At 48.0% G+C, this 24,255-nt stretch overlaps 7 protein-coding genes across 7 annotated transcripts; 3 read left to right on the top strand and 4 right to left on the bottom strand.

Moving 5' to 3' along the window:
- Positions 1-2,344: 2,344 nt before the first annotated feature.
- EPUS_07621 (uncharacterized protein) lies at positions 2,345-4,985 on the top strand (the record flags this gene model as incomplete). Its single annotated transcript, XM_007805835.1, has 2 exons — positions 2,345-2,579; positions 2,626-4,985. 2 exons carry the CDS (start codon positions 2,345-2,347, stop codon positions 4,983-4,985), a joined length of 2,595 nt encoding a protein of 864 aa, XP_007804026.1.
- Positions 4,986-5,706: 721 nt separating this feature from the next.
- Positions 5,707-9,771, bottom strand: EPUS_07620 (uncharacterized protein; the record flags this gene model as incomplete). The annotated part of the gene is made up of 1 exon (XM_007805834.1): positions 5,707-9,771. One exon carries the CDS (start codon positions 9,769-9,771, stop codon positions 5,707-5,709), a length of 4,065 nt encoding a protein of 1,354 aa, XP_007804025.1.
- A 664-nt stretch (positions 9,772-10,435) lies between these two features.
- On the top strand, positions 10,436-13,738 carry EPUS_07619 (uncharacterized protein; the record flags this gene model as incomplete). The annotated part of the gene is made up of 1 exon (XM_007805833.1): positions 10,436-13,738. The coding sequence occupies one exon, from the start codon at positions 10,436-10,438 to the stop codon at positions 13,736-13,738; it is 3,303 nt and encodes a 1,100-aa protein (XP_007804024.1).
- A 404-nt stretch (positions 13,739-14,142) lies between these two features.
- Positions 14,143-14,864, bottom strand: EPUS_07618 (uncharacterized protein; the record flags this gene model as incomplete). Its single annotated transcript, XM_007805832.1, has 3 exons — positions 14,143-14,214; positions 14,338-14,774; positions 14,846-14,864. The coding sequence occupies 3 exons, from the start codon at positions 14,862-14,864 to the stop codon at positions 14,143-14,145; spliced, it is 528 nt and encodes a 175-aa protein (XP_007804023.1).
- Positions 14,865-16,172: 1,308 nt separating this feature from the next.
- EPUS_07617 (uncharacterized protein) lies at positions 16,173-17,891 on the bottom strand (the record flags this gene model as incomplete). The annotated part of the gene is made up of 1 exon (XM_007805831.1): positions 16,173-17,891. One exon carries the CDS (start codon positions 17,889-17,891, stop codon positions 16,173-16,175), a length of 1,719 nt encoding a protein of 572 aa, XP_007804022.1.
- A 597-nt stretch (positions 17,892-18,488) lies between these two features.
- EPUS_07616 (uncharacterized protein) lies at positions 18,489-20,943 on the top strand (the record flags this gene model as incomplete). Its single annotated transcript, XM_007805830.1, has 3 exons — positions 18,489-19,021; positions 19,078-20,026; positions 20,119-20,943. The coding sequence occupies 3 exons, from the start codon at positions 18,489-18,491 to the stop codon at positions 20,941-20,943; spliced, it is 2,307 nt and encodes a 768-aa protein (XP_007804021.1).
- A 565-nt stretch (positions 20,944-21,508) lies between these two features.
- EPUS_07615 (uncharacterized protein) lies at positions 21,509-22,858 on the bottom strand (the record flags this gene model as incomplete). The annotated part of the gene is made up of 3 exons (XM_007805829.1): positions 21,509-22,280; positions 22,339-22,530; positions 22,584-22,858. The coding sequence occupies 3 exons, from the start codon at positions 22,856-22,858 to the stop codon at positions 21,509-21,511; spliced, it is 1,239 nt and encodes a 412-aa protein (XP_007804020.1).
- Between the last annotated feature and the right edge of the window lie 1,397 nt (positions 22,859-24,255).

Genomic DNA, 24,255 nt, shown 5'->3' with positions numbered 1-24,255 from the left:
TAGTTTAAAGTTACTTTATTTAATAACTTTACATTAATATAATTACTAAATAAAGAAAAAGGGATAAGGAAGACTAAGGTAATAAGTATAATTATTCATAAGATTATTAGGGTAAATATTAGAGTTAAGGACGCTATAATAAGTATAAAAGAGACAGTATAAAGATTATTTTGTAGCTTTAGTTTTTTTAGGCATATATTAGTTCTATAGTTTAGGCTTACACAATAGTAATAAAGGCTTAGATTATATTAATATTTTCTTATTTAGCTTTATATTTATTAAAGGCTTTACAGACTAAGTAATTTTATATCTATAGAGTTATAAGAAATAAGAGTAGATATAATAAGATAAGTAAGGGCCGGAACTAAGATAATTAGACTTATAAGTAGCTTTTATAACCTGGTTATCTATTATAATAATATAGCATATAATAGGTTATCCTACTAAGTACACTCTTAGACGAAGACTTTATATAATATGTCTCTAACATTAATTATAACTAGCTTCTTTATAAGTTTCTTAGATAATATATAAGTTAGAGTAATCTCTGAAGATTATAGTCTTAAAATAATATTCTTTTAGTAATTTACTTAAATTCCGGATAGAATTTAGAGAAGAGTTAATATGTTTATCTTATCTTATTAAAATAACAGATAATAGAGTACTTTAGATTAGTATTACTAAAGTTAAGTTTTAGTTTTTTAATTAGATTTACTTAATCTAAATAAATCTCTTTATTAATATTATTTAAAGTAATTAACGTTATCTAAAGTAATGTCTAAGGCATAATCTGTAAGTTAAGAGAATATATAATAAACATATAATATAAGTATAAGATATCTATTAGTATTAACTTTAAATTTTAAAGTAAGGCTTACTCTAAACCTTTCTAGGTCTTTATAAGTATTAGGCCCTAGATCACTAAATATAAGAACATCTATAGTCTTTTCTAACTTTATAAATATATACTAGAGTTATTAATTCTAATACAAGATTATAATTATTATTAATAAGGTCTAAGCTATTAAGCCTTAAGTCAAATCTTAAGCTAGATGCTTAAAGGGCTAGAGAATATAAATTAAAGCTGGACTATATATAAGAATAGATATATAAAAAGATTCTTATAAGTTAACTATATTATTATTAAGATATATCCGGGTGTTAGTTATAGCTTCTGTAGATAAAAAGGACTTAAGAGAGATCTCAGACTCTTCTAAGGAGGAAGAGGGACGCAGAACAGGATGAAAGAAGGAGAGACAATAATTCTTTTACTGCCTAGACTAAGCAACAAGGAATAATGACAAAGGAAAAATAGGTTAAGGCAGACCTAAGGACCAGAAGATAAAAATAAGTGAGACACTTTGTAATGTCAGGAGAGCTATGGTTAGGCCTAATATACAAGATAAAGCGTGAAGAAAAGGAAACGAAAGTAGGAACACAACGCTCTATATACATGTCTGTGCCCCTTATCTCGCTGAGGCCAGGTACAGACAACTGTGGGTACCTGTCGTCAGTGATGGCTAGAATAGCGGCGGGGAGCTGGGTCCGAGATGAGCTCTGTGAGCCATGGTCAGTGCCACAGAGAATATGGTCTTGGCGTAGGTCGCAGGAGGATTCGTAACACTCTGGAAGTTATAAATTACCATCAATGTGTGCTTAGTTTAAACCTAATCATAACATGATCTAGTTTGCAAATTAATATGTAGTCAAGACATCTAAAATCTACTAAATTTATGTCATTTTGGATGTTATTTTCCAAAACTATCCTCCGGACTGTCGTAAATTTTGCGTATTTTCTAATTGGTTATGATAAACGCGATGAAAGATCTCGAGCTTATCATTGGATTATAAGCGCTTGACTTACAAGCTGGACGAATTGCGATGTCTCATTATGACAGCTTTAAGCTCGATGTAGCTTAACAAAGAGCTTAATTTATTTAAGGTCTTACTTGACGTCTGTTATTCGTTCAGATCCAGTTAAGGTTTGCCTGTGAGTGGGTCTCGAAGACCAATTAGAAAATACGCAAAATTTACGACAGTCCGGAGGATAGCCATTTGACGATCTTTGTAATGACAAAACATCGGTTAATATGCCAAGACCCTTCGGACCAATAGTACGTCATTTTCGGAGCCCTTCTCCACGTAAGTACGAAGCACCAGTGCTGAAGCTATCCGCCGTGATTCTGAACGCGCTACCATAGGGGATGACCGAAGAAGTTAATCCACAAACATGTTTACTGCTTGATGTAAAGCATTGAACCTGTATCTCGGCAGAGAGCGTATCTGGCCAAGATTGAGAAAGATAGTCTATGATGACCAATAGTATCTATTTTGATCTTTTGCCATGGCTCCTGCGACTCCAAATACTGCTCTGGCCGATCAACTCGTTGCTTCCCTCTTGCCCAATGGCACCTCGGCTTCCAGGCTGAGAAAGCACAACGATGCCTTTTCAAGAAGGTTGAAGAGTCACAACTATGCACGGACAAACCAGTTCGAAGTCGCAAGAAAATTCGAAGGGTTGCAAGAGAAATTGCAGATCCTCAACAACATAGCTCGCAGATGCCCTTCACAAAAGTCTGGTGAGGCTCAAGCAGCATCCTGAGAAATGGCTTCCCGATATATTAGATCTACTGCTGCGCCTCTCTGATGAACCGACGGATAAGACCAGGATTGAATGGCTTGCTGATATTAGCAGTGGCTCAGCAGTGGTGCCGTCGTTGACATGGGCCGAAATTGAAGCAGTTGATCCTGTAGACCGAAGCGATGATATATGGACAATTGCCTGTTATAGCGACCTCAGCTCTGATGACGATGCAGTCGAAGTAGTACCCACTTCGGACGGTAAGGTTCCCCAATCCGAAGAGCAAGAGGTTTGCCTTCAGGCGAACTTCGAGCCTCTTGATCCTGATTCGGGATCCAAGGCATTGGCCCGTCTGCGTGAAGACCAATTTTGGCGGAATGTCTCAACCGATTCATACCAACTTACAGAGCTTCAAGTCATCCGAGAGATCTTGTTCATGCTTCAGGGGCTTCCAACGGCTCTCTTTTGGAGAGTAGGAAATCGGTACGAGATCGACCAGCGTTTTCATCTGAACAACTGCAGCCGAGAAACTTTTCTGGACATTTTGTCTGATTTTGGTGATACTGCAAATCGGCTTGATCTACTCCGAAGTTATGCTAACAAACCACAATCCCAGCATGTTATGCAGACTTTCCGTTCAGCCTTGGAAGATACGCTGCAGCACGTTGATGGTCGGTTGTCTGCCTTGGAGCACAAGATTCTTGTAGATGAGAATGACGCAGCTGCAACTATGATACAGCTCTTTGCAGCTGTTGGCAAGATTGTGGAAGTCTGTAGCCCCCTTGCACAGCTCATAGCAGACATAGGGCCTGAGAGCATTGATGTCGTTCACTATCTGGAGATAGTCTTCGATCGAGTCTGCCGATCACAAACAAGTGGCGATGAAGTTGGTTTTGGAAGTTTATCAACAGTCTTCCTCCAATGTTTCGACAGCTATTTCCGACCTCTGCGAGAATGGACGGACCAAGGCACCGTTGGTGACCGCCAGACAGTGATGTTTGTCACCACATCCGGACTCAGCCAGGATCCCTCGCAGCTATGGCAAACATGGTACCAACTGGCTGATGATTCTGCCCCAAATCGCTGTCCCAACTTTCTACAATCCGTCAAGGCACAAATCTTCAGAGTTGGGAAATCGGTCGTCTTCCTGCAGCGTTTGAATAGCCCCCATGACAGATTTGGCGACTCTCCAGTGCTCACACCTCCGGAGTCAGTTCCCACGAGCGCAAATTCTCTGGTACCATTTGCGGAGATTTTGGCAACTTCTGTGCAAGACTACGTCGAATCGCGTTTGCATGTTGTCACTCGCACATTACGAGGTCACCTTGGCAATAATTGCGGTCTTTGGAAGACTCTTGACGCCCTTCATTCTGTCTACTTTGCTAGCAATGGCTACGTTACCGATTTAGTGGATACAAAGATCTTCACTGCCATCGATAGGTGCGACAAGAATTGGAATGACCGTTTCCTACTCCGAGACCTCTTTCAAACCATCTTCAAATACGTCCAATGCGTCGAAATCGAGCGGCTTTCCATAAGGTCCACTTTTAAATCCTCCGGACAGATGTCCCATCGCCGACAATCCATGAAACTTCTCAAAGACATACAAGTTCAATATAAGCTGCATTGGTCTGTCGCCAACGTGCTCACCCTACCCTCGCTTGCATCGTATCAGCGAGTATCAACATTCCTAACCCAGATCCGACGAGCGAAATACATTCTAGAGCGCCGCAGCTTCTTTCAAGTGCGTGCAGGCAGACCCAACACTACTCTTCAAGCGCAAAATCTCAATCTCATGCTCCACCACAACCTCCTCCTCTTCGTCAACACTCTGTACAGCCATTTCACAACTCTTGTCGTAGAAGTAGCCAACTCCAAGCTCCAACAGGATCTAGCCGACGCTGCCGATATCGACGCAATGATCGACACTCACGACCGATACTGCACAGATCTGGAAGAAGCATGCCTGACGTACAAGAAGCTGAAACCAATCCATGACGAGATTGTCTCGGTTTTGGATCTCTGCATCCGGTTCTCAGACCTGAATAACCCCGCCAGCGGTGGGAGAAGGCGCACATCTTCCGACGCACGCTCTTACGCCTCGGCCATGAGTCACCAGCAACGCCGTCAGCTCCGGGACGGCGTCGAGAACAACTCTTCGGACGAGATCGATAGCGACGACGACGACAACGACGACGATGATGGGGAAGGGTACTCGACATTCATAATCCCGGAGGACTCTACCTTGGTGCATCAGTTACGGAAAGTGAGAGGCGACTTCGAGAACCACCTTTCGTTCGTAGTTGCGGGGTTGAAGAGCATGGGAAGAGTAAGCGCGCAGGAGGAGGGGAGGTACTGGAATATCCTCGCAGCGAGGTTAGACTGGCGAAAGAGCTCACGGTGAGGGTGCGAGAAGTCGAGAAATTAAATGCAGATATCATCAGGAAGATCCTTCGAAAAGATGCGGTTAATCGCGTCTTATCGAAAAGAGCTTGTGCTATAGCCTGATCGCTGGACCCAGCAGCTCCCAGCCGTCGGAACTATATTGACCACTTGATCACACGGGAAGAGGAGCATATCCTTCATATTCCAACCCTGAGCCGCTGAGTGCAACTTCATCGAGTCGTGGCTGGTATCCTAGTGGTCACCGTTTCGGCTTATATCGACATGACTCGGGCTGCAACTAGCGTAATCGGGAGACTTGCCGGTTCAGAGGAAGACGAAGTTGAGGATATCGGAGAAGTTGCGACATAAGGTGCCCAGACGTCTTCACTCGCGCTCTTACTGCCTTGTGGAGGAGGAGGTCTGCTACCCCGGGATTCATAATAGTAGTAGTGCAATACGCCAGAAGTGACATGAGGAGTAATCAGCTTGTCACTGTGAGTTCGCAAGCATTGGAGGCCACCCTGCTGCGGGGTATTTCTAAATCTCCCCCTACGAATACTAGGGTGAGATCCTGCAACACGCCAGCAGCGACACGAGCAGTAGTGAGCTTGTCACATCAGATTCTAAGCACTGACATCCGCCCATGGCAGAACACTTCTATAACTCTTTCTAAAGCACCGTACTCATCGCCACATGCCCATACCTTCAGGTAACCTAACGCAACCCATCCGCAATCGATCCTAACCTACCCACCTCCTCGCACTCTGGAAGATCCTCGCCCAAGGCCCCTCCGTCCCCCACTCCTCCGCCTTCCCATCCGGAATCCAACTCGCAATCCCACTCATGATCGTGCGTTCCGGGTGCGGCATCAAGGCCAGAACTCTCCCGTCCTGACTCCTCACCCCAGCGATGCCCTCTGGACTGCCATTCGGATTGAAGGGATATCTTTGCGTTGGTTTGAAATCATCATTCCCTACATAGCGCAGGGGCACCATGTTGTTCTTCACCAGCTCCTTCGCAGCGTTTGGATTGCTGTTACGGAATGTAGCGCGTCCTTCGCCATGAGCAACGGCGATGGGTATGCAGGAGTTGTGCATTCCATGGAGGAAGACGGTTGGGTTATTCCGGGAAGCTGGGGGATCTGAGATTTTCACCATGCAGAACCGAGCTTCATATTGCTCGCTTTCGTTCGTTGTGAACGTGGGCCAGTCTTTTGTCCCGGGGATGATCTCTTTGAGATACGAGAGGAACTGACATCCATTGCATACACCCAATGTGAAAGTATCCCCCCTCTCAAAGAAATTCTTGAATTCAGCTTTCGTGCCAGGATGCTGCAAGACGCTCATGGCCCAGCCGCGACCTGCGCCGAGGACGTCGCCGTAGCTGAAGCCGCCGCAGGCTGCTAAGCCGACAAAAGTGGACAGCGAGACGCGATTTTCGATGATGTCGGTCATGTGTACGTCTATGGCTGCAAAGCCGGCGATGTGGAAGGCATAGGCCATTTCTGCTTGGCCGTTGATGCCTTGTTCGCGGAGGATGGCGACGCGAGGTCTGTTCTGAAAGGGAGAGAGGAAGGTGGATTTCCAAGAGAGTATATTTTCGTTTGGGGAGAAGGTAAGGCGGTAGCTGAGGCCTGGGTCGGCGTCGTTGGTCATGTTGGCGTATTCGGCATTGGCGCAGGTTGGATTGTCTCGAAGGCGTTGCATTTGGTGAGAGGTGAAGGACCAGGTTTGCTGAAGCTCGGAACGTGTAGCGCGGTAGATGAGTTTGGCGCCGTGGTAGATTACGAGGTCCTGTTTCGCTGAGGATTCGGGTACGATGCCGATTTTATAGAGGAGGTTCGGTGGCGGGCCGCAGGTGGAGAAGCAGGACTTGAAGACATTTTCATCATGTTTGCGCACCTGAAAGATTGCTCCGAGTTCTTCATTGAAGAGAGTTGAGATTATGTCAGGAGTTTGTGAAGAGGGACAAATAGCATCAAGCATTATATTGGCACCGCAACGACCAGCGAACATCATTTCTGCTAGTGTGGTGAGCAGGCCGCCGTCTGAGCGATCATGGTAGGCGAGCACAATGCCTGTTTCTTGGAGTTGCTGAGTGGCGTCAAAGAAGTCTTTGAGAAGGTCCACGTCGTGGATGTCAGGACAGACATCTCCAACCTGCTTGAAGACTTGGGCCAGTGCTGATCCTCCAAGAGCTCTTCTACCCACGCCTAGATCGACAAAGAATAGTATTGATTCGCCGACCTCCTCAAATCTTCGAAGCTGGGGCGTCCATGTCTTTTTGATGTTCTCAACTGGTGCAAAGGCAGATATGATCAACGACAATGGTGCTGTAACCTCCTTGGTCTCCTTAGTCTTCTCGTTCTTCCATTTCATTTTCATGGACATGGAGTCCTTGCCAACCGGTATACTGATCTGAAGCCTAGGACACAATTTCATACCTATGGCCTCCACAGCTTCATATATTGCGGCTCCTTCTCCAGGATGACTACTAGCTGACATCCAGTTGGCAGACAGCTTCACCCCATGCAGCCGCTCTGGAAGATCTGCAGCAGCAGTGTTCATCAACGACTCGGCAACAGCCATTCTTGCAGATGCGGCAGGGGAAATTAAAGCCAGCGTAGGCTTCTCTCCCATGGCCATTGCTTCGCCGGTCTTGATCCCTTGAGTCAATGAGGTTGCTGTGACTGATAGATCTGCCACAGGAACTTGCCACGGACCAACCATTTGATCTCTTGCGGTCAGGCCACCAACTGTCCTATCTCCTATGGTGATCAAGAATGATTTGGATCCGACAGCCGGCAATTTTAGTACCCTATTGACAGCTTCACTCAACAAGTCTGTCCCGCTGAGCTTTGGCAAGTAAGCAGACAAGCTGTTGTCGAATGACGGAAGTGTCAAGCGTCGAGACACTGCTTCTTTGGTCATCCTCGGCGGCTTCCCAAACAAAATTGACATTGGCAGATCAATGGCCGTCGGATGGTCTCTGCTATTCCGATCCGTCAAAATCAAACGCTTTTCCGTGTGCATTGAACCGGTGGCCTTGCCAACAACAGAATAGCCACAACGCTCCCTGTGAGCAATTGATCGAAACTTGTTCAGTCCGTCCTTTCCAACAGCAACAACATATCGCTCCTGAGCCTCACAGCACCAGATTTGCATAGGGCTCATTCCCTTGTCGGCGTTCTCTATTTCTCGCAATTCAAATTTTGCACCCAGACCTGCATCATGAACAAGCTCGGGCAATGCGTTTGAAAGGCCGCCCGCACCAACATCATGGATGAACTGGATAGGATTCCTCTCGTCCATAGCCGTACAAGTGTTTATGACTTCTTGTGCGCGGCGCTGCACCTCTGCATTGCCTCGTTGGACGCTGGCAAAATCAAGGTCAACAGATGCTTCACCTGACGCAAGGCTTGATGCTGCTCCGCCTCCGAGCCCAATCAGCATAGCCGGCCCACCTAGCACAATAAGATGAGATCCAGGCTGCACCACATCAGGCCTTTTGATGGCGTGCTGGGGTCTAACTGTGCCTACGCCGCCAGCGATCATAATGGGTTTGTGATAGCCTCTAATTTCTTTTGTTCCTCCACCAATATCGATCTCGGTCAAAAGTGTCCTGAAATATCCGGTGGTGCATGGACGGCCAAATTCATTATTAAAAGCAGCAGCTCCGATAGGGGCCTCCAATATGATGCTCCGACTGTTCGCTATATGGTTAGGCTTACCAATATCCAGCTCCCAAGGCTGTACATTGCCTGGAATGAGAAGGTCGGACACAGAAAACCCCGTCAGCCCAGCCTTAGGTTTTGAGCCTCTGCCTACAGCTCCCTCATCTCGAATTTCTCCTCCCGAGCCAGTGGCTGCTCCAGGATAAGGCGATACAGCAGTAGGATGGTTATGGGTCTCTACCTTTGCAAGGTAGTGGACTAACTCTTGCGACTGTGCCCACTGGCCAGTCAAATTGTCTGGAGCCCAGAAGCTGGCCTCCTTACCTTGCAATACAGCTGCGTTATCACTATAGGCGCTCACAGTCCCATTTGGTGTAACCTTATGGGTATTCCGAATCATCCCAAAAAGTGAATTCGGCATCTTCTGGCCATCAATGATCCAGCTGGCATTGAATTGCTTGTGGCGGCAGTGCTCCGAATTGACTTGAGCGAACATGAACAATTCGACATCAGTGGGAGCGCGTCCTAGTTTGGAGTATGCTTCAGCAAGATATTGAATCTCAGAAGCGTCCAGAGCAAGACCCAGGTCACGATTTGCATCCTTAAGAACCTGCGTTGCTGCTTCAGCATCAGACCAGGCGTACTCAATTAGGGGTGCTGGAGTGGACGGCTGGAACATTGCATTTGTATCGGGCTCAGTTTCTGATATTGATTGAGTCATCCGGTCATGTAGAAAGTCCAAAGCCGTTTTCTCATCGAGAACCTGATCTGGCGTAAGAAACACAGACACTTTCATGACCCGTTCGATGCGTTTAACAAGGTTGCCAAGACCACACACTACAGCAATGCTGGTAGCTTTCGAGCTCCATGGTGAGATGGTTCCAAGTCTGGGGACCACGTAGAATACTTGTTCTCTGCTAGCGACACCAGGGCTTCGAAACGTTTCCTCAGGTACTCCATAATTCAAGAGTCTCTCCAGGACTTCTGATTCGGTGCTTTTTGGTTCTCGACTGAGGCAAACATAGTGAAACCATTGAGCTTTAACATCAGCTGCACCAATACTTGCTGCTAGGGCTTGGCTTCTGAAATCCGAGAAGGCTTCCGTGCCAGCGTATGCCACGCAGGATGACATGATACCGTTACAAGTCATGAGCCGCTTCGGTGCTAACACAGAAGCTGATCAGACAGTGCCCAAGAGTGGCAGGGTTGTTGGTTGATGTTCACAAAGAGGGGTTTTGGAGGAGAAAAGTGAAAAGCTTGCACACCTCGTCCTCCAACATCCCATCATCCTCTTTTACCTTTACTCTGTGCACAATCAAGCTTCGGAAGGATCAGAGGTTCTACTCTCGCCTTTCAGGTTGACTCCATAGAGCCTGGGTGCCTGGTAGGTACAAGCTCGCAGCTCATTATGGCGTAATACGTGCCACCCTACTTACCAATGAGCATCACGTGGATAGGCGTCAGACTAATCACTTAGCGCGTCTTGTGAACGCGGGCTCATGTCGGCACATGGGCACATCGCGAGATGGTTACATCTGGTCAAACATCTTCATCAAACACCAATTCATCTTGAGTTTGCTTGCTTGTATTGCAAACACCTTCTGTACATATTTTCTTGTGCATATCTTTCTGATGGCTGCTTCCGATCCCTTCAGGCAGACCTCAGCAGCTGTCTATATGAGTATAATAATGAATCATCACAGCCTTTCTTTGTTCCGCATCATCCTTGGTCTCTCTTCTGCCCAATTCTATCATCTTTCGTGAATTGATCACTCTTGCTACCTATCGTGATCGTGATGCCTTTCAAGTTCCGTCACCTCTGTGATCTATTACAATCCTTGGATGACAATAGAATCAAGAAGGTCACATATCCACGGTCCAAGAACTCTGACATACCAATCATTGTGTCGTGGTTCAATAAGCACGACAGACAAATTCCAAGATGTGGCAAAGAAGCAGTGGCGTTCCTTTCATGCTTATTCCCGGAGCGACGGGCCGATCGAGTCTACAACGTCCAAGAAAAACGACTCGAGAAGATTATCGGACGCAGTCTGGGGCTCGGCAGGACACGAGTGATACATCTGAGTTGGTGGAGGACTGCCAATGGCGCCGATTTTGCTCAGACAGTACAGAAAGTCATGAGCGAAGCGGAGTTCGATCGACCCAGGCCTCAGCATGAAGTCACTTTGGAAGAAATTGATAATCTGTTTGATAGAATAGCGGCAATGTATGGTGGTTCGGCACCAGGACTGCAGGAGCGTATCCTCGATCCCACCTCAGCAGATGAAGCTCTGCAGCCTTTATTCCCTCGTTTGCAAAGTTATGAGGCGAAGTGGCTCGTCCGAATGTTTCTCAAGCGGTACACACCCGTTGAATTGCCGGAGAGACTGGTGATGCGTCAATTCCACCGCTTGTTGCCCGATGTACTGCGCCTCCAGAACTGCTTGACAGCTGCCATCAATTGCTTAAACGATCCGGCCGTATCACATATTTCCCCAAGGTCGTCGCTAAGCGAGGAACAAGAGCATGCGGTCAAAGTCGAAGTTGCGCGCCATCTTAAACCACAAGTTGGTATCATGGTCCAACAGCAATCTTACGACAAGGCCAGGAGTATCCAACATTGCTGTGACATGGCTACTCGAAGAAGGTTAAGTTTGGAGCGCAAATACGATGGCGAATATTGTCAAATCCACATCGATGTTTCAAAAGGCAAGAAGGTTATCAAGATCTTCTCAAAAAGTGGGAAAGACTCGACTGACGATCGTGTTCGGCTGCATGGTGCGATAGAAAATGCTCTGAAGCTCGGCAAAAGAGATTGTCCAGTCAAAAAGCAATGCATCCTGGAAGGTGAGCTATTGATCTGGCATGAAGGAACCAAGCGGATCCAACCGTTTGAGAAGATCCGAAAGCATGTCACTAGGAACGGCCGCTTTCTTGGGAATGATCAGGACTCTCCCAGAGACCTTCAGGAGAGAGTCATGATCATGTTCTATGATCTCCTCTTGTATGATGACATAGTCTGCCTTAACGAGTCGCTCGAACAACGGCGAAGCCGGCTTCGTACCCTCGTGCGGCGGGTGCCAGGCCAAGCGGAGCTTGGATACCGGGAGAAGATCAACTTTGCCTCTTCTGACGCCAAGTCGTTGCTTCGTCTTGCCTTTGCAAGATGCATCAGCAAGGGCTGGGAAGGCTTTGTATTGAAAGGATGCGATGACCCATACTTCTCCCTGACAGGGTCACCTCGATGCATTAAGCTCAAGAAGGACTATATTACTGGCCTAGGTGATATGGCGGACTTAGCTGTCGTTGGTGGGCGGAGAATCGCGAGGGACGAGCAGGCTCTGAATATTGGAAAGTTGAGCTGGACAGTCTTCTATCTTGCCTGTCTCGAGAATCGAGAGGAAATGCGTCGATTCTCAGCAAGGCCCAAGTTTCGAATCGTTGGAGTGGTCAGTGCTGCAAAGAAGACACTTTCGCCAGATCGCACACGTTTGTTCAATAGACTTGGCCAGTTCGAGCGCATTCCATACGCGTCCGTAAGAGTAGAGATGGAAGTGATTATGGACCAAAAGCTTGATCCACCAACCGAACTTTTCAAGAATCCTTTCGTTGTTGAAGTGGTTGGAGGTGGCTTCGAAAAGCCTGCCAACGTCTCATTCCACTCGTTGCGATTCCCTCGTGTTACTAAAGTACATGAAGATCGATCGTGCCATGATGTTATGAGCTTCGATGAGCTGCAAGAGCTAGCCGAGAAGGCCCAAGCCATGGCCACAAACGAGGACTCCCAAGAGGATTGTGAATGGATCGATAGGCTCACTCGGGCGGATCCAAGGTCAAATTTTGTTACGGAGAACTCAGCAGGCACAACGACTGAAAGAAATACTAGCATTGCAACAATAAACAGCCACACGCCTAACGCTGGTCGCTCATGTATCTCTCCGCTGCTTGTACGCATTGACACGCAGGAAATGACTGAGGAGGAGCATCGCGAGAGAGCTCTAACTAGTGGAAGTGAGCACTCCTCTGTTCTCTTGCCTGCAGTAGCAGATAATGGCACAAAGCGTAAGCGGGTTACTATCGAACAAAGCCCAACAGCAAACATGTCAACCAAGCGATTGAAGTTATCACCACAGCACAGTAGCTTCCGATCTAAGTACAACGATTGTATTCATGAGCCAGATCTGCCAGCTCGTGGTCTACAGCTGCGCCGGCCATTTTCGGAAGTCCAAAACCGTTCTGCTGCACCAGGCATACCGTCCTCAGATTCACAGCCTTCGCCTGAACTCGGTGCAGGACCCTCGCCCTACATTGTGAGCAGGCTTCTTCCCCATCCACCGAATAAAGTGAGAAGCCACTCCTCCCTTGCAGCAATAGTTCAAGATACAATTACCAAAGGTCCTGCTCCCAGTGCTATGTTCAGAAAGATACCAGGAGATCCACCACTACCAACGCCTCCGATATCCTCAGCTGAGAAAGGCCGAACTGGAAAGGCTGAAGCTGTTTCGGTTGCAGAACCAAAAAGGACCTGTACTACGCTACCAGATGACACAGGAGCAAATCAGAACCTGAGCATGACCCTGCCACACGCGATGCCAAGCAACGAAGAGAGACAACCATCATCTATACCGATCATGTTGCAAGGTTTTTCGTCCATTGTCTACCTCCCTCCCGCAGTTGCCACGAAGCTGCCAAGGGATCAGCACGAACTGATCTCTCAACTTGCCAACGCAAAAGCTTCCTTCACATTTTCCGCCGGCGTTGTTCTAGACAGCATAGAAAGATCAGCTGACACTTCATACGTCGTCATTGTTGATGTTGCGAATGCCGAAGATACTGGACGTGGACTAGACGCCTTCCATCAATCCATCTCGCGGCTGTTGAAAAATGGTCAGGGCACGGGCGAGGGTCGCCTCATATTTCTCGATTGGAAAGTCTTGCAGCATTGGGGATCGAAGGAGCTATCTACCACAACACTTGAGTCTTACTTTGGTGGATGTTTGGCTTGGGAGAGCGGTTTTGATGCTGCTGGAGAGCGGACTTGGGAGGTCAATGTCATTTGGGATTGGGCGGAGGTGCTGGATATAATTGACGGAATCTGAGTGAGCAATCTATCGGCGCGGCAAAGAATGGCGTTGGCTTTCTAGGTTAGGCACATTGATACCCCTTGACATTTGGCAGGTTGGTTGCGATTAAGCATTCTTCTAGGATAACATTTTGCAGCGAAGCATGCAGTTCTCATAGATGTACATTTACTCTTTAGTAACACCTCGTTTCTTATCGGAACCGTTCTCGCCTTCGTTTGCGTTTTCCAGTATCTCGAACAGTTGTTTCAGAAGTCCAAATCCTCGGATCATGATGCAGGGCTGATTCATCGTCAGATATCCTCTCACATGGCCATTTCCCTGAACTTGCCCATCACGTTATTAGCCACCATACCGCCCAGCACCACCACCCGCATGAATATGGACAAGCCTCTCCCCTCAACGAAAGACTCAAGCCAAACCTAAATCTTCGACCTCAACCTCTCCGTGGCACCATCCTCCTCCGGCTTCGGGCTATGCTCACTCGTCTCCGCCTAGACACGCACTCATCAGTTCACTGTTCCCGTAAAGCCTTACTCCTTTTTCTACCCCCGCAAACTCCCCTTTCCCTCTAGTAAAAAAAAAGAACGAGTAGATGGAGTACAGGGCACAATTACCTTCAGGCTCACAGGATCTCCCAACATGGTCACGTTCTTCATCGCGGCTTCTTTGAGGGTTCCTTTTCCCTCCCCGGGCTTGTCTGCCCCGTCCGGTTTTACGGTCTTTTGTTGGGTCGAGGTTCCTTTCGGGCCTTGGGAGGGGAGGCTTGGGGAGAAGAGGAGGTGTTTGAGTCGTTCTCGGTTGGAGTTGGGGCGGCGGAAGGAGGTTGGGGCTGTGGAGGAGGAGGGAGTGACATTAGCAGAATTCGGGTTGGGAGGGGGAAGAGGGGGATCCGGGGGCAGTTGAGTGTGGGATTCGAGGGGTGAGTATTGGACTTGCTTTGGGCGCCATGATGCCTTCTTGGAAGTAGGGTCACAATAGGTCTGCTGAAGTCGAGATGAGTGTGGGTACAGGTTGTTCGACGAGACAGGGAGTATAAGACGAGAGATCAGTGCTGTAGAGACACGAGTAAGTGAAAGTGAGCTCCCATCCGGAGTAGCTTTATTTACAGCAACTTCCTCTCACATGAAAGTCCCTGAAGCATCACCGAGGTTCGCAACGTATCAATGACGGTTTGACTTCGAGGCGACGTCATGCCCTAGTGTGCAGCCCTAAGATCAAATGCGGCTCCCTTACCCTATCAGGCGATTCTTACTCCTGTCGCCTTCTAGAAACATCTTATGGGACAGAAGAAAGATACAAAGTTATTCTCCACGCCGAAACACGCTTTTCTAATCTATTCTTCCAAGAAGCAGTCGCGGTGGAAAGATCTCATGTACCACGTGTCGGCAACACCAGAGCGTGGCTCTCATGTGATAACTCAGGTCAATGAGATTTTCATGGATGCTGCTCCCGAAGGTATATGGGATCCTGAAGCCACAAACCAGGTCTTATTCTGCGCAGCGTATCGTCATCACCTCGTTGATCGTGGTCTTACGTCTGGAGGGAACCTGAGCCTCGCCTAACATTGGATAAAATGATCTCCTGCCTGTGTAATGAACCGGAGCCGAAAACCCAGTCAGACATATGGTTCCGCGCGCATCCGCCACCACGGAGCGACCAGATTCATGCAAGCGGATGCACAAGGTCAATCGGATAAGTCCATGCCGTCATTCGTGCCGGGTTGCAATCAGCTCGTTACAGAGATAAGTAGTGCGCTAGGTCAAACAACACGAGGATGGGTCTTGTTCTCGGCAACAAAGCCGCAACGCCCCGTTCGGCAACAAGGTTCTCATCGATGGTGAGGCAAGGACGTTTGTTCTTGCACTCGATCCTGAGTGTGTCAAGGATGACGACAATTGTATTACTGCATGAGGACCTCAGAAAAGTAGAAGCAAGTGGGTGGTTGCGATGTAGATTGCCAGAGTTGTGTTAGAAGCAGCGAAGAGTTGCCTTTTGTCTCTAGCAGGACGTTTGAAAAGTGCATTGATTGACTGTAATATGAGCAATTCACGGAAATCTTTCTGTTCTGCGTCTGCAGATCTGAAGACCCAAACTAAAGTCTTATTGAACAGTACCTTAGCATTGTCTCAAGGTAACCGTCTTGAATATGCGTGGTAGCGATCGTCCCTGTCCTCGCTTGGAAAGCTGTCGCGGAAGCTATTTTCTAAATGGCCACACACACAGGGGGGACTTCCTCATTGCAAGTCCTAAGTGTTTCGACGTAGTATTCAGGCGCACAGTATGCAACTGCTGAATCATAACGCGTACTCCTATAAGAATCAATCGTACTGTTGTTTCGGGTTTGGAATAGAGGATCATATGTTAAACATCAATCAGTCAACGAGGTTCCGATGCTTTTGTAGGCTGCTGCAATGTCAGTGTTATCTCATCAGTAATAATTCCCATTCGCTTACGGTAAATAGACCAACTTGTGGTAGTTCGCCAGTAGTTTCATGTACGCCTCTTCCTTTTCCTTCCATGTCCCAAACTCAAGCAATCGTCCCCAATTCTCTTTTTGCGCATCTGAGGATTGTTGCAGACAGAATGCAACTGCTTTGCTGTATGAAAGTCCCATGGCCTGCCGTACCCGCTGCTCTACCTCCACGGCGGGCATAGCTCGCATCTCTTTCGTTTCTTCTATCTTCACAGAGATGACCAAGTCTAGTTCAGGACCCTGTGGGCCATCGAAAGTCGCAATATGCCTTACAGGCAGGCCCATGGCAATCTCCGCTAGGAGTTTACCAATCCTGAAGAGATGAGGCTCGACATTGGCAAGGTGCTCGTTCTCTGTAGCCTTAACTGCAAATATGAATCTTCGCTTGGTCTTCCAAGAGGGGTCTGACAGACGTTGAACATTCCTACTGTCGATGCTGGAGAGCCAGGAAGTGCCAATCAGCAGAAGTCCACATTCTGCCACTTTGAATGCCAAATTCAACCTTTCTGTGTAAGGAAACTGTCCTGAGGCTTGAAAAGAAGTCATATCTTCTATAGCTCCCAACAGGCCGGACAAATGGATACTCTTAGTCTCCCAAGGCCTCAATGGATCAAGCGGGGAGCTCAAGCGAAACATTGTTGCAGACCGTGAGTTGATCTCCAGATCTGCTTCAAAATAACATTGGCGTCCAACTCGAATGTGTCTACATGCTTCAGCGAAGTCATCAGCGATTTCCGCTTGTAGCTGTGGGGCATGTAGTGGACCCTCGACAAGCACTTCAAGTTCGTTTTCCATCTCAGGTGATGTCAAAACAAGATGGTATCTCATTGCAAAGCCTTTCCAGTCGTCGTTTGAGTGGAAGCGCGGTTCTGCTGCAAGAAGGTTCATTTCAAGTTTCGGTAGACCTTCTCCTTCAACTCGACGATGATCTATCGTGCAGACTTCATTTTTGAGGTTCCCGCATGCTCGGTACAATGCTTCGGAAGCAGCTTTAGTAGCTTTGATATTGCGTAGAAGCATTGTGCCCTCTGCCGTTGAAAGCCTTTGTTGCTGTGGCACGGATCTAGGGACTGTCGGATGCTGTGACTCATAGAAAGCATTTGCATCGCGTTCAAGGAGAAGAAATCTGGCATCAAGGGCGGCCAACATATCTAGCAAAACTGGTGCTCGACTAATGATTAAATTCACTTTGGACACCGGACTGAGACATTTTGTCAAACGATCACCAAGTTCCCGGAGCTTTCTCACACTGTCTCCTCTACGTGTGCTCAGGCCAGTGCGATCATGCTCCTCCTCTGACCGTGCTTGTTCTGCCCTTGCGAGAAGATTCCCATGTTGTGGCAGCAGTTTTTCGATGATTGCTGGATCGGCGGCCTTCTTGAACACGACTAAAAATTCTTCCGCAGTCTTGTCAATGTGAGCAAGCTGAATTGAAATCGAACGCCATCCGGAGTCTCCCCAGAAGGCTTTGCCCACATCATCGTTAAACTCTGCGTCAATTGACCATGTTCTCTCACTCCATGTCTCGAGTCGGACGATGAAGATCTGGAAACCATCATGCACCTCTAGTAATTTTCTCCCTGATTCTGCCCAGTCTTTGCCGACAGTGTACACGCTTTCGAGAAGCTGTCGGACCAGATTTAGAGTACCCAGAGCCCCACTGACCGCACCAAAGACCTCAAATCCTGTCACCATGCTGAGCACGACCAACAGAGCCCATAGTAGACAATGGAAGGGACGTGGCAGTCGCCTCTCTCATGCAGCTGGAGTGCTGCAGCACCTGGGTGAGGCTCTGCGCATCCCCACCTGCTCCGCAAGCCAAGGCTGGAGGGTGAAGTCGCTTCCAATCTACGTAGCTGTCCCACCGAATCTACCAATGCAACCACAATATCTTACATCAACATCAATCCTCTGCCATTATACTCAATTACAGCTACGGTGCTCTTTACAAACCCCAACCTGGTCATTATGGTGGCTTGATCTACCTTCTACGCTTCCGAGACGCACATTAGGGCCCCATTCCAGGATTGAGGTGCGGCACTCGAACCATTCCCAATGCGCAACCTGATCGAAATAGAGCAGGAATCTATCATGCTCACGAGGATCCTGGACGTGAAGCGGACGCTTTGGTAAATGGCAGGTATTGCAAACAGCCTGCAGGTATTAAGTGATAAGTAGAGGAAGGAGGTATCATATGAGCCGGAAAACTGCGAATAGGCCGTTACGTTAAGATCTCATAGCAAAAAGACAACCTCGGGCGCTACAAAGTTGAACGTGTTGCCGGTCAGCAGTATGACCGATTACCTGTCGGATCCTTCATCGGAACATCCTCCAAGCTCTTCTCTACAATCTAAAAGAGGGTCCCAGATATACCAGCAGCACACAGCCATTCTCCAAAAGCTAGAAACATTGAAGGAAATTGTTGAAAAGTCAAAGGGACGTGATGAAAGACACAACATCTTTGAGCGGAGCCAATTCTATGGCGTCCTTCTTGGATTACTACCTGACATTCTTTTGTTGATAGAAGATGGTTGGTCTCAGATCAGACCGATCCCACAGAATGCTATGTTCCGGAGCACCTTCGAAGGCATTCGCGACCTCCGTTTGCGATGGGCGCTTTGGCAGGAAGACGCCTTTCAGCTTGAAACCGAAGCTGGCAGCTGGGCAAGTACAGTAGAGTTCAAACGCTCCACGTTGTGCGAAGTTGTACTACATAAATTGAGTGATATACGACATGGGCTGAAAGCGGTCACCTCAGAGCTTTCCTTGAATTGTTGCAGGTTACAGTTCGTTCTCCCATTACATTTCTTAGCTGTGCAGGATTCGTTTGCAAGTACCTCGCAATTCAATATGGAGAGAGACTAACAAGACGAAATGGTAGGACAGTAAAGGTGGACACGTACCTGCCGCCTGATTCCTCGTCGATTGCAAAATATGTCGGGGACATGTCTCCCGCCATTACAGATCTGTTTGACATTCTCCCTGTGCTGAAAGAATATGATTCTGCTAGCTCCGATAGTGAGCTTGCCACGTTCCGTGCTCACCTGCTTTCGATCAAACAGTCAATCCTTCAAGACTCGGCGAAAGTGGAACGCAAGAGCGTGCAGCAACAGTCTATTCCTCTCCGGGACAAGGACGATTTTCCGGTTCGGGAGCATAATGACCGTCGTTCCTGCGAGCCTCCATTGGTTTTTCAGAAACCACTAGAGGAGTCAATGCTCGAAGATCTGGAAGCCTGTCTCCGGATCCTCGACAACATACACGGGTTGAGGATGGATAGCGATGAGGAGTCTTCCGTTGCGATAGCGGGGCAGCGTTCTGTCGCTACAGCGGAGGATGGACAAACGCACAGAGATGTAGAAAGGCTCTATGAGCACTATACCTTCACGCCGCGCGAGAATTGGCGGGTGGCAAGTAGGGTGAAGATTCCTGAGTCACAAGAAGAATCACGGGCTGTGGTTGCTGAGGGCAATCAAAACACCTCAGTGGTTGAAATCATGAAGAACATGAGCCCAGTTTGCCGAGCTCAGATTGATCGATTATTAGATGAGAAGAATCTTGCGGAAAGCCGAGCTCGGATTAATCGATTATCAGATGAGAAGAATCTTGCGGAAAGGAGCAAATTTTATCTCTGGTACTGCGTTTTCATCAACCCTCCTGCGCCAAGGGATATGTATGTCGACGTTGAGCGAATCCAACAATACATGCACCTGGAAGTCATTATTGCTCGGGATATACTACCTGAGCCTATTTCCCCAGAAAGTAGCAAGCCATTCCTTGGAAAGATCTCAGATATAAGCGCGCCACTCAAACCTAAGGAGAATTCCAGAGTAACCCTTAAGAGCAACAAGTTATATCTCGAGGAGAGGCTAGAACGCGGCCTGCCTAGTCAATATAAGAAGAAATCGACAAAAAACCGTAGGGACGACATGTCCCACGAAGATACGAGCGACCGCTCGCTGAGATTACAAGAAATCCGCAGGGCAATAAGGCTCTCATCGAAGAAATGAAGGACGGCTGGCTTCGCCCCCTCGAGAGACTTAAAGAAGATTATGAAGCCGACAAGTTCCACGGAAGAACAAGGGACAGCTCGCTTCATCACTGGAAATTACAAGAAATCTGCAGGGACATTGAGCCCCTCTTTGAAGAAATGAGGGACCGTTCGCTTCACCATCTTGAGGGATTTGAAGAAAACTGTAGCGTCCGGAGATTTGAAGAAATCATCAGGGACAATGAGTCCCTCTTTGGAGAAATGAGTGACCGCTTGCTTCGTCATCTTAAGACATTTGAAGAAAACTGTAAAGCCGGGGAGTTCTTCCCTAAAGAAACAAAGGATCGCTACCTTCATGTTCCAAGATTTCGAGAAATCTACGAGATTCATAGGGTTCTCTTTCCGAGCATGTGCTACCACTTGCTTTATAGTCTTAAGGGATTTATACATACCTCTAAGGACGATGATTACCTCTTCCAACCATTGATCGACTCCTCGCTTCGCCGACTTGCAAAGAGAGTTGAAGAAACCCTTCCGAGCAACAAGCCACCCATTGAAGAGCGGAAAAATATCAGCGAGCCCCCTCAATCTAAGGAGACATCCATTGAAAGCGCCATATTTCAGAAGGTGATTAATGTCACAAACCAAGGTTTGCCGATGCGGACGACGAAAACCACACATTATCGGGCTCACAATAATCCATTCTTCTTCGATGACAACGATGTAGTTATTTCCTATGCTAAGGATGAAATCTAATCGAGATGGCGTCAGCAGACGACTGTGCTCTGTCTTCTCTATTCCAGCTCTTCTTATCTCTTTCCCACCACCACCACTATAATTATTATTATTACCGTTCCATAGCAATCTGTCAGACAAAAGCTAGTTTACGGTCTTCTGAAGGCCGCGGTCCTTTTGGTCCAACACAATCTTTTACACCACGAATCTCTGCTGAAATGTAAACGATCAAATCATACTTCATCCGATTTGTCCCGAGGAACAATGTTGGGCGGCAGTATAACTATTGCGGTCAAAGTCACCCGATCAACTCCGATGCTTACAAGCAGACACACTGTCGGTTCATTCCCTCATAACTCCTATCGCGATCCCCAAAAAGCCCCCATCCATATCACTTCCAGTAAATGTACAGTGGATGGGAAAGTGAATGCAAAAGGAAGCATTCGGCCACATCGCCCCTAGCGCCAAACAGGCATCACAGGCAGCGTAGACAGCCTACCAGTACCCACCCCGGTGACACCACTCAATGCCTCGTTACCTAACGCCGTCAATTCCCCCCCTTAACTCCATTCCTACACATACACAATCATACCCCTTTTGGCACCGGCGCCGGCGCAGGCGTCAGCATTCCATCGGACCAAGTGGGCGTCTTGTCCGGCCTACTCGGCACAGTCGACGACCTATTCGTGCTCGACCTCGTCATACTGCTCAACGCGCCACTACTCAGCACCGACAGACCCCTCCTCAACCCACTACCGGTAGACCTCCTTGGCCACGTCGGATCCAGCGGACTCTCCATCTGGACCGACGGCGGTCGACGTCCAACCACGCTGCTGACGAATCTGCTGAGCCCCAGGTCCATTTTCACGTGGATCGTGTGCGAGCCGCCTGAGTGCGGGCTTTTCTCGCTGGGCAGAGGGGAGGGGGTCAGCGAGGTGGCGTGCTGCGTTTGCATTTGCGAGGTATTCGGTAAAGGGGATAGGAGGGTGCCGATGTGACCAAGAGTCTTGCGGACGGATGTGGAGCGTTGGGCCCGGACTTGTGCTCCTGGATTGGTGCTGGTGGTGTCTTCTGTTCTTGATTCTGTAGTACCGAGGCTGTCTTTAGGGCTTTGACCTTGGCCTGATACTAGGGTGGGAGAGGATTTCGCGGTTGCGCAGGCGGTGAGTGTCGTCGCCCCTGCTCTTTCTTTTGGTTTGGAGTCCTTTGGTGGTACGGGTGGCGGTTTGGGCATCATGATAAACTGGCTGTCGACGAGCTTGCTGCGGAGCTTTTCGAGACAGGTTTTGAAATCATCTAGGATTATGACATCGGTGAGCGCCTTGAAGACGAGCGCGATCTTCCAGTATGGGTTGATGCTAGATGGGACTCAGTATAAAATGGACAGTTGAGAATCTTTCGGGGCGGAGATCTTACCCATCGACTGCAGTCAGGTTTGGTATGACGCTCGAGAGAACGTCGACGATTGTGAAGATCATGGAGAAGAGCATTGCCACAAGCATGATAGCGAAGCGAGGATGACCATTGATCAGTTCTCGAATGGAGACCTTGTAACGGGTTTTAATGACGTAGAAGAATAAGATGCAAGCGAAAATCCACCATGGATCTCTGCAGAACTGATTAGCCCGCGAATGGAAGGAATCAAAAGTAAATTGGCTTACCTCATGAGTACTTCGAAAGGTCTAACCCGGACGTACAAATCGTTGATGTTGTTGAAGAACAAGAAGTTGTTAACGATTTGTAGTAAGATAGGAGGAATTGTCAAGCACAATGTCCCAACAAAGAGATTGCTTGCGGTTTTTGTCAAGAACGGCTTGATTTTCAGCCAGGCTACCAGATTGTGTACGATCCAGGAGGAATATAACAGCGCTGCTGTCGATGATAAGTACCATCCGTACCCGTCAAAGCTCATGAAGCAAAATGTCCCATGCGACATGGCAAGGAAGAGCTGCTCAGGAAGTTAGCAATTGAGTTCCGTGGCTTCGGTTTCTCACATGCCTCCAGTAAGATCAGTTTGTGCAGAAAGATGCCCGCCCTCATGTTCGAGATAGTGATGCAAGCCATAATCAACAGAGCTGCCACCATAAAACCCTGACTCCATGATTCTATGATAAAGGCCTCTGCGCTAGCAGTTGCGCGCCATGACCCAGGATTTCCCTCAAGGCGGCGAGGAAATATCGTGTCGCGGTCGTTTAGTATAACTGCAGGTGCCATCCCTCTGTTCGGAGATGGTAAAGTAGCTGGACGAGGATGGTCTGAAGGAAACAGAGATCTTCATTGAAGCCTTGCGAAAAGGGTCATCTGCCAGAAACAGAAACCTACAGATTCAAGATCTTATGGCAGAATCGACGATCGACATGGACAGTGCACAACAGCTTGACAGCCGCGACAGATGCAACAGACCAAAGCCCATGTCTTCTATCTGTGACACGGATCTCATCCGCGAGCTATCAAGTGGGGCAATGTTATCGATAGAGCTGTCACGAAGGAACGAGCTGTTTGAAGATCTATTTGGTCGAGGCTGTGGGGTGTAGCAAGATGCTGGGACCCAGGTGGCACAACACCACGCTAAAAGATCGAACTGGAGAAGTCATCACATAGGTTTGGTTTCATAGCTTCGGGCCATGCATCTCAACCGTTGGAGCATCCGCTGGTCTGTGCGGCCACGGCAACAATTCTGTGACAGGCAATGTAGGAGAGCATCTCCCTTGCTCTCGAAGACTGGCTTGAACATCGCCTGAACATTGGGAAGGCTGCCTCACGAGACTTCCACGTCTGATAGCGAGAATTGGCAATGTACGCGGGGACCAGAAGGGATGTGACTTTGCTTTACAATCCTTGTGAGAGCCAACGCAGTTCTGTGTATGGACTGATTTAGTTGTTGGAAGTGGAATAAGGGATGCCTGGCCCCTGGAAATGGAATGGCGTAGTCTCAGGATCCCCTGGACCTTGACCCCTGCAGTTCAACTTACGCATGGAGAGCCTGGTTCCGGAAAGTCTAACCCTAGTCTCTTAGTGGCTGCTTAACTACTGTAATCAGTAATAGTTAGTAATAGTGCACCCATCCTGCCGGGCCAGACGAGGGAAATAGGTTGGTTGTTTCGCTTACTGAAGCTCTGACAAGCCCCCCAGCAAGCATGTAGCATGATTTATTTATTCATACGAACTACCAAATGCACGCTGTAAACTGTGCAGCAGTCGAAGCCAAATATCCAAGTTTATCTTATGTATTCAAGGTTTTCAATTTTCCTGCACATGCAAGGCTATGTACTACGTAGGGCTGCGCAAAATGCAGTTAGATATCTTTTTCCTGTGCTAGATTACAAAACGGCC

The sequence above is a fragment of the Endocarpon pusillum genome (assembly GCF_000464535.1).
Source record: "Endocarpon pusillum Z07020 unplaced genomic scaffold scaffold4610, whole genome shotgun sequence".
NCBI lineage: Eukaryota > Fungi > Ascomycota > Eurotiomycetes > Verrucariales > Verrucariaceae > Endocarpon > Endocarpon pusillum.
This window is presented reverse-complemented; position numbering and strand designations above follow the sequence as displayed.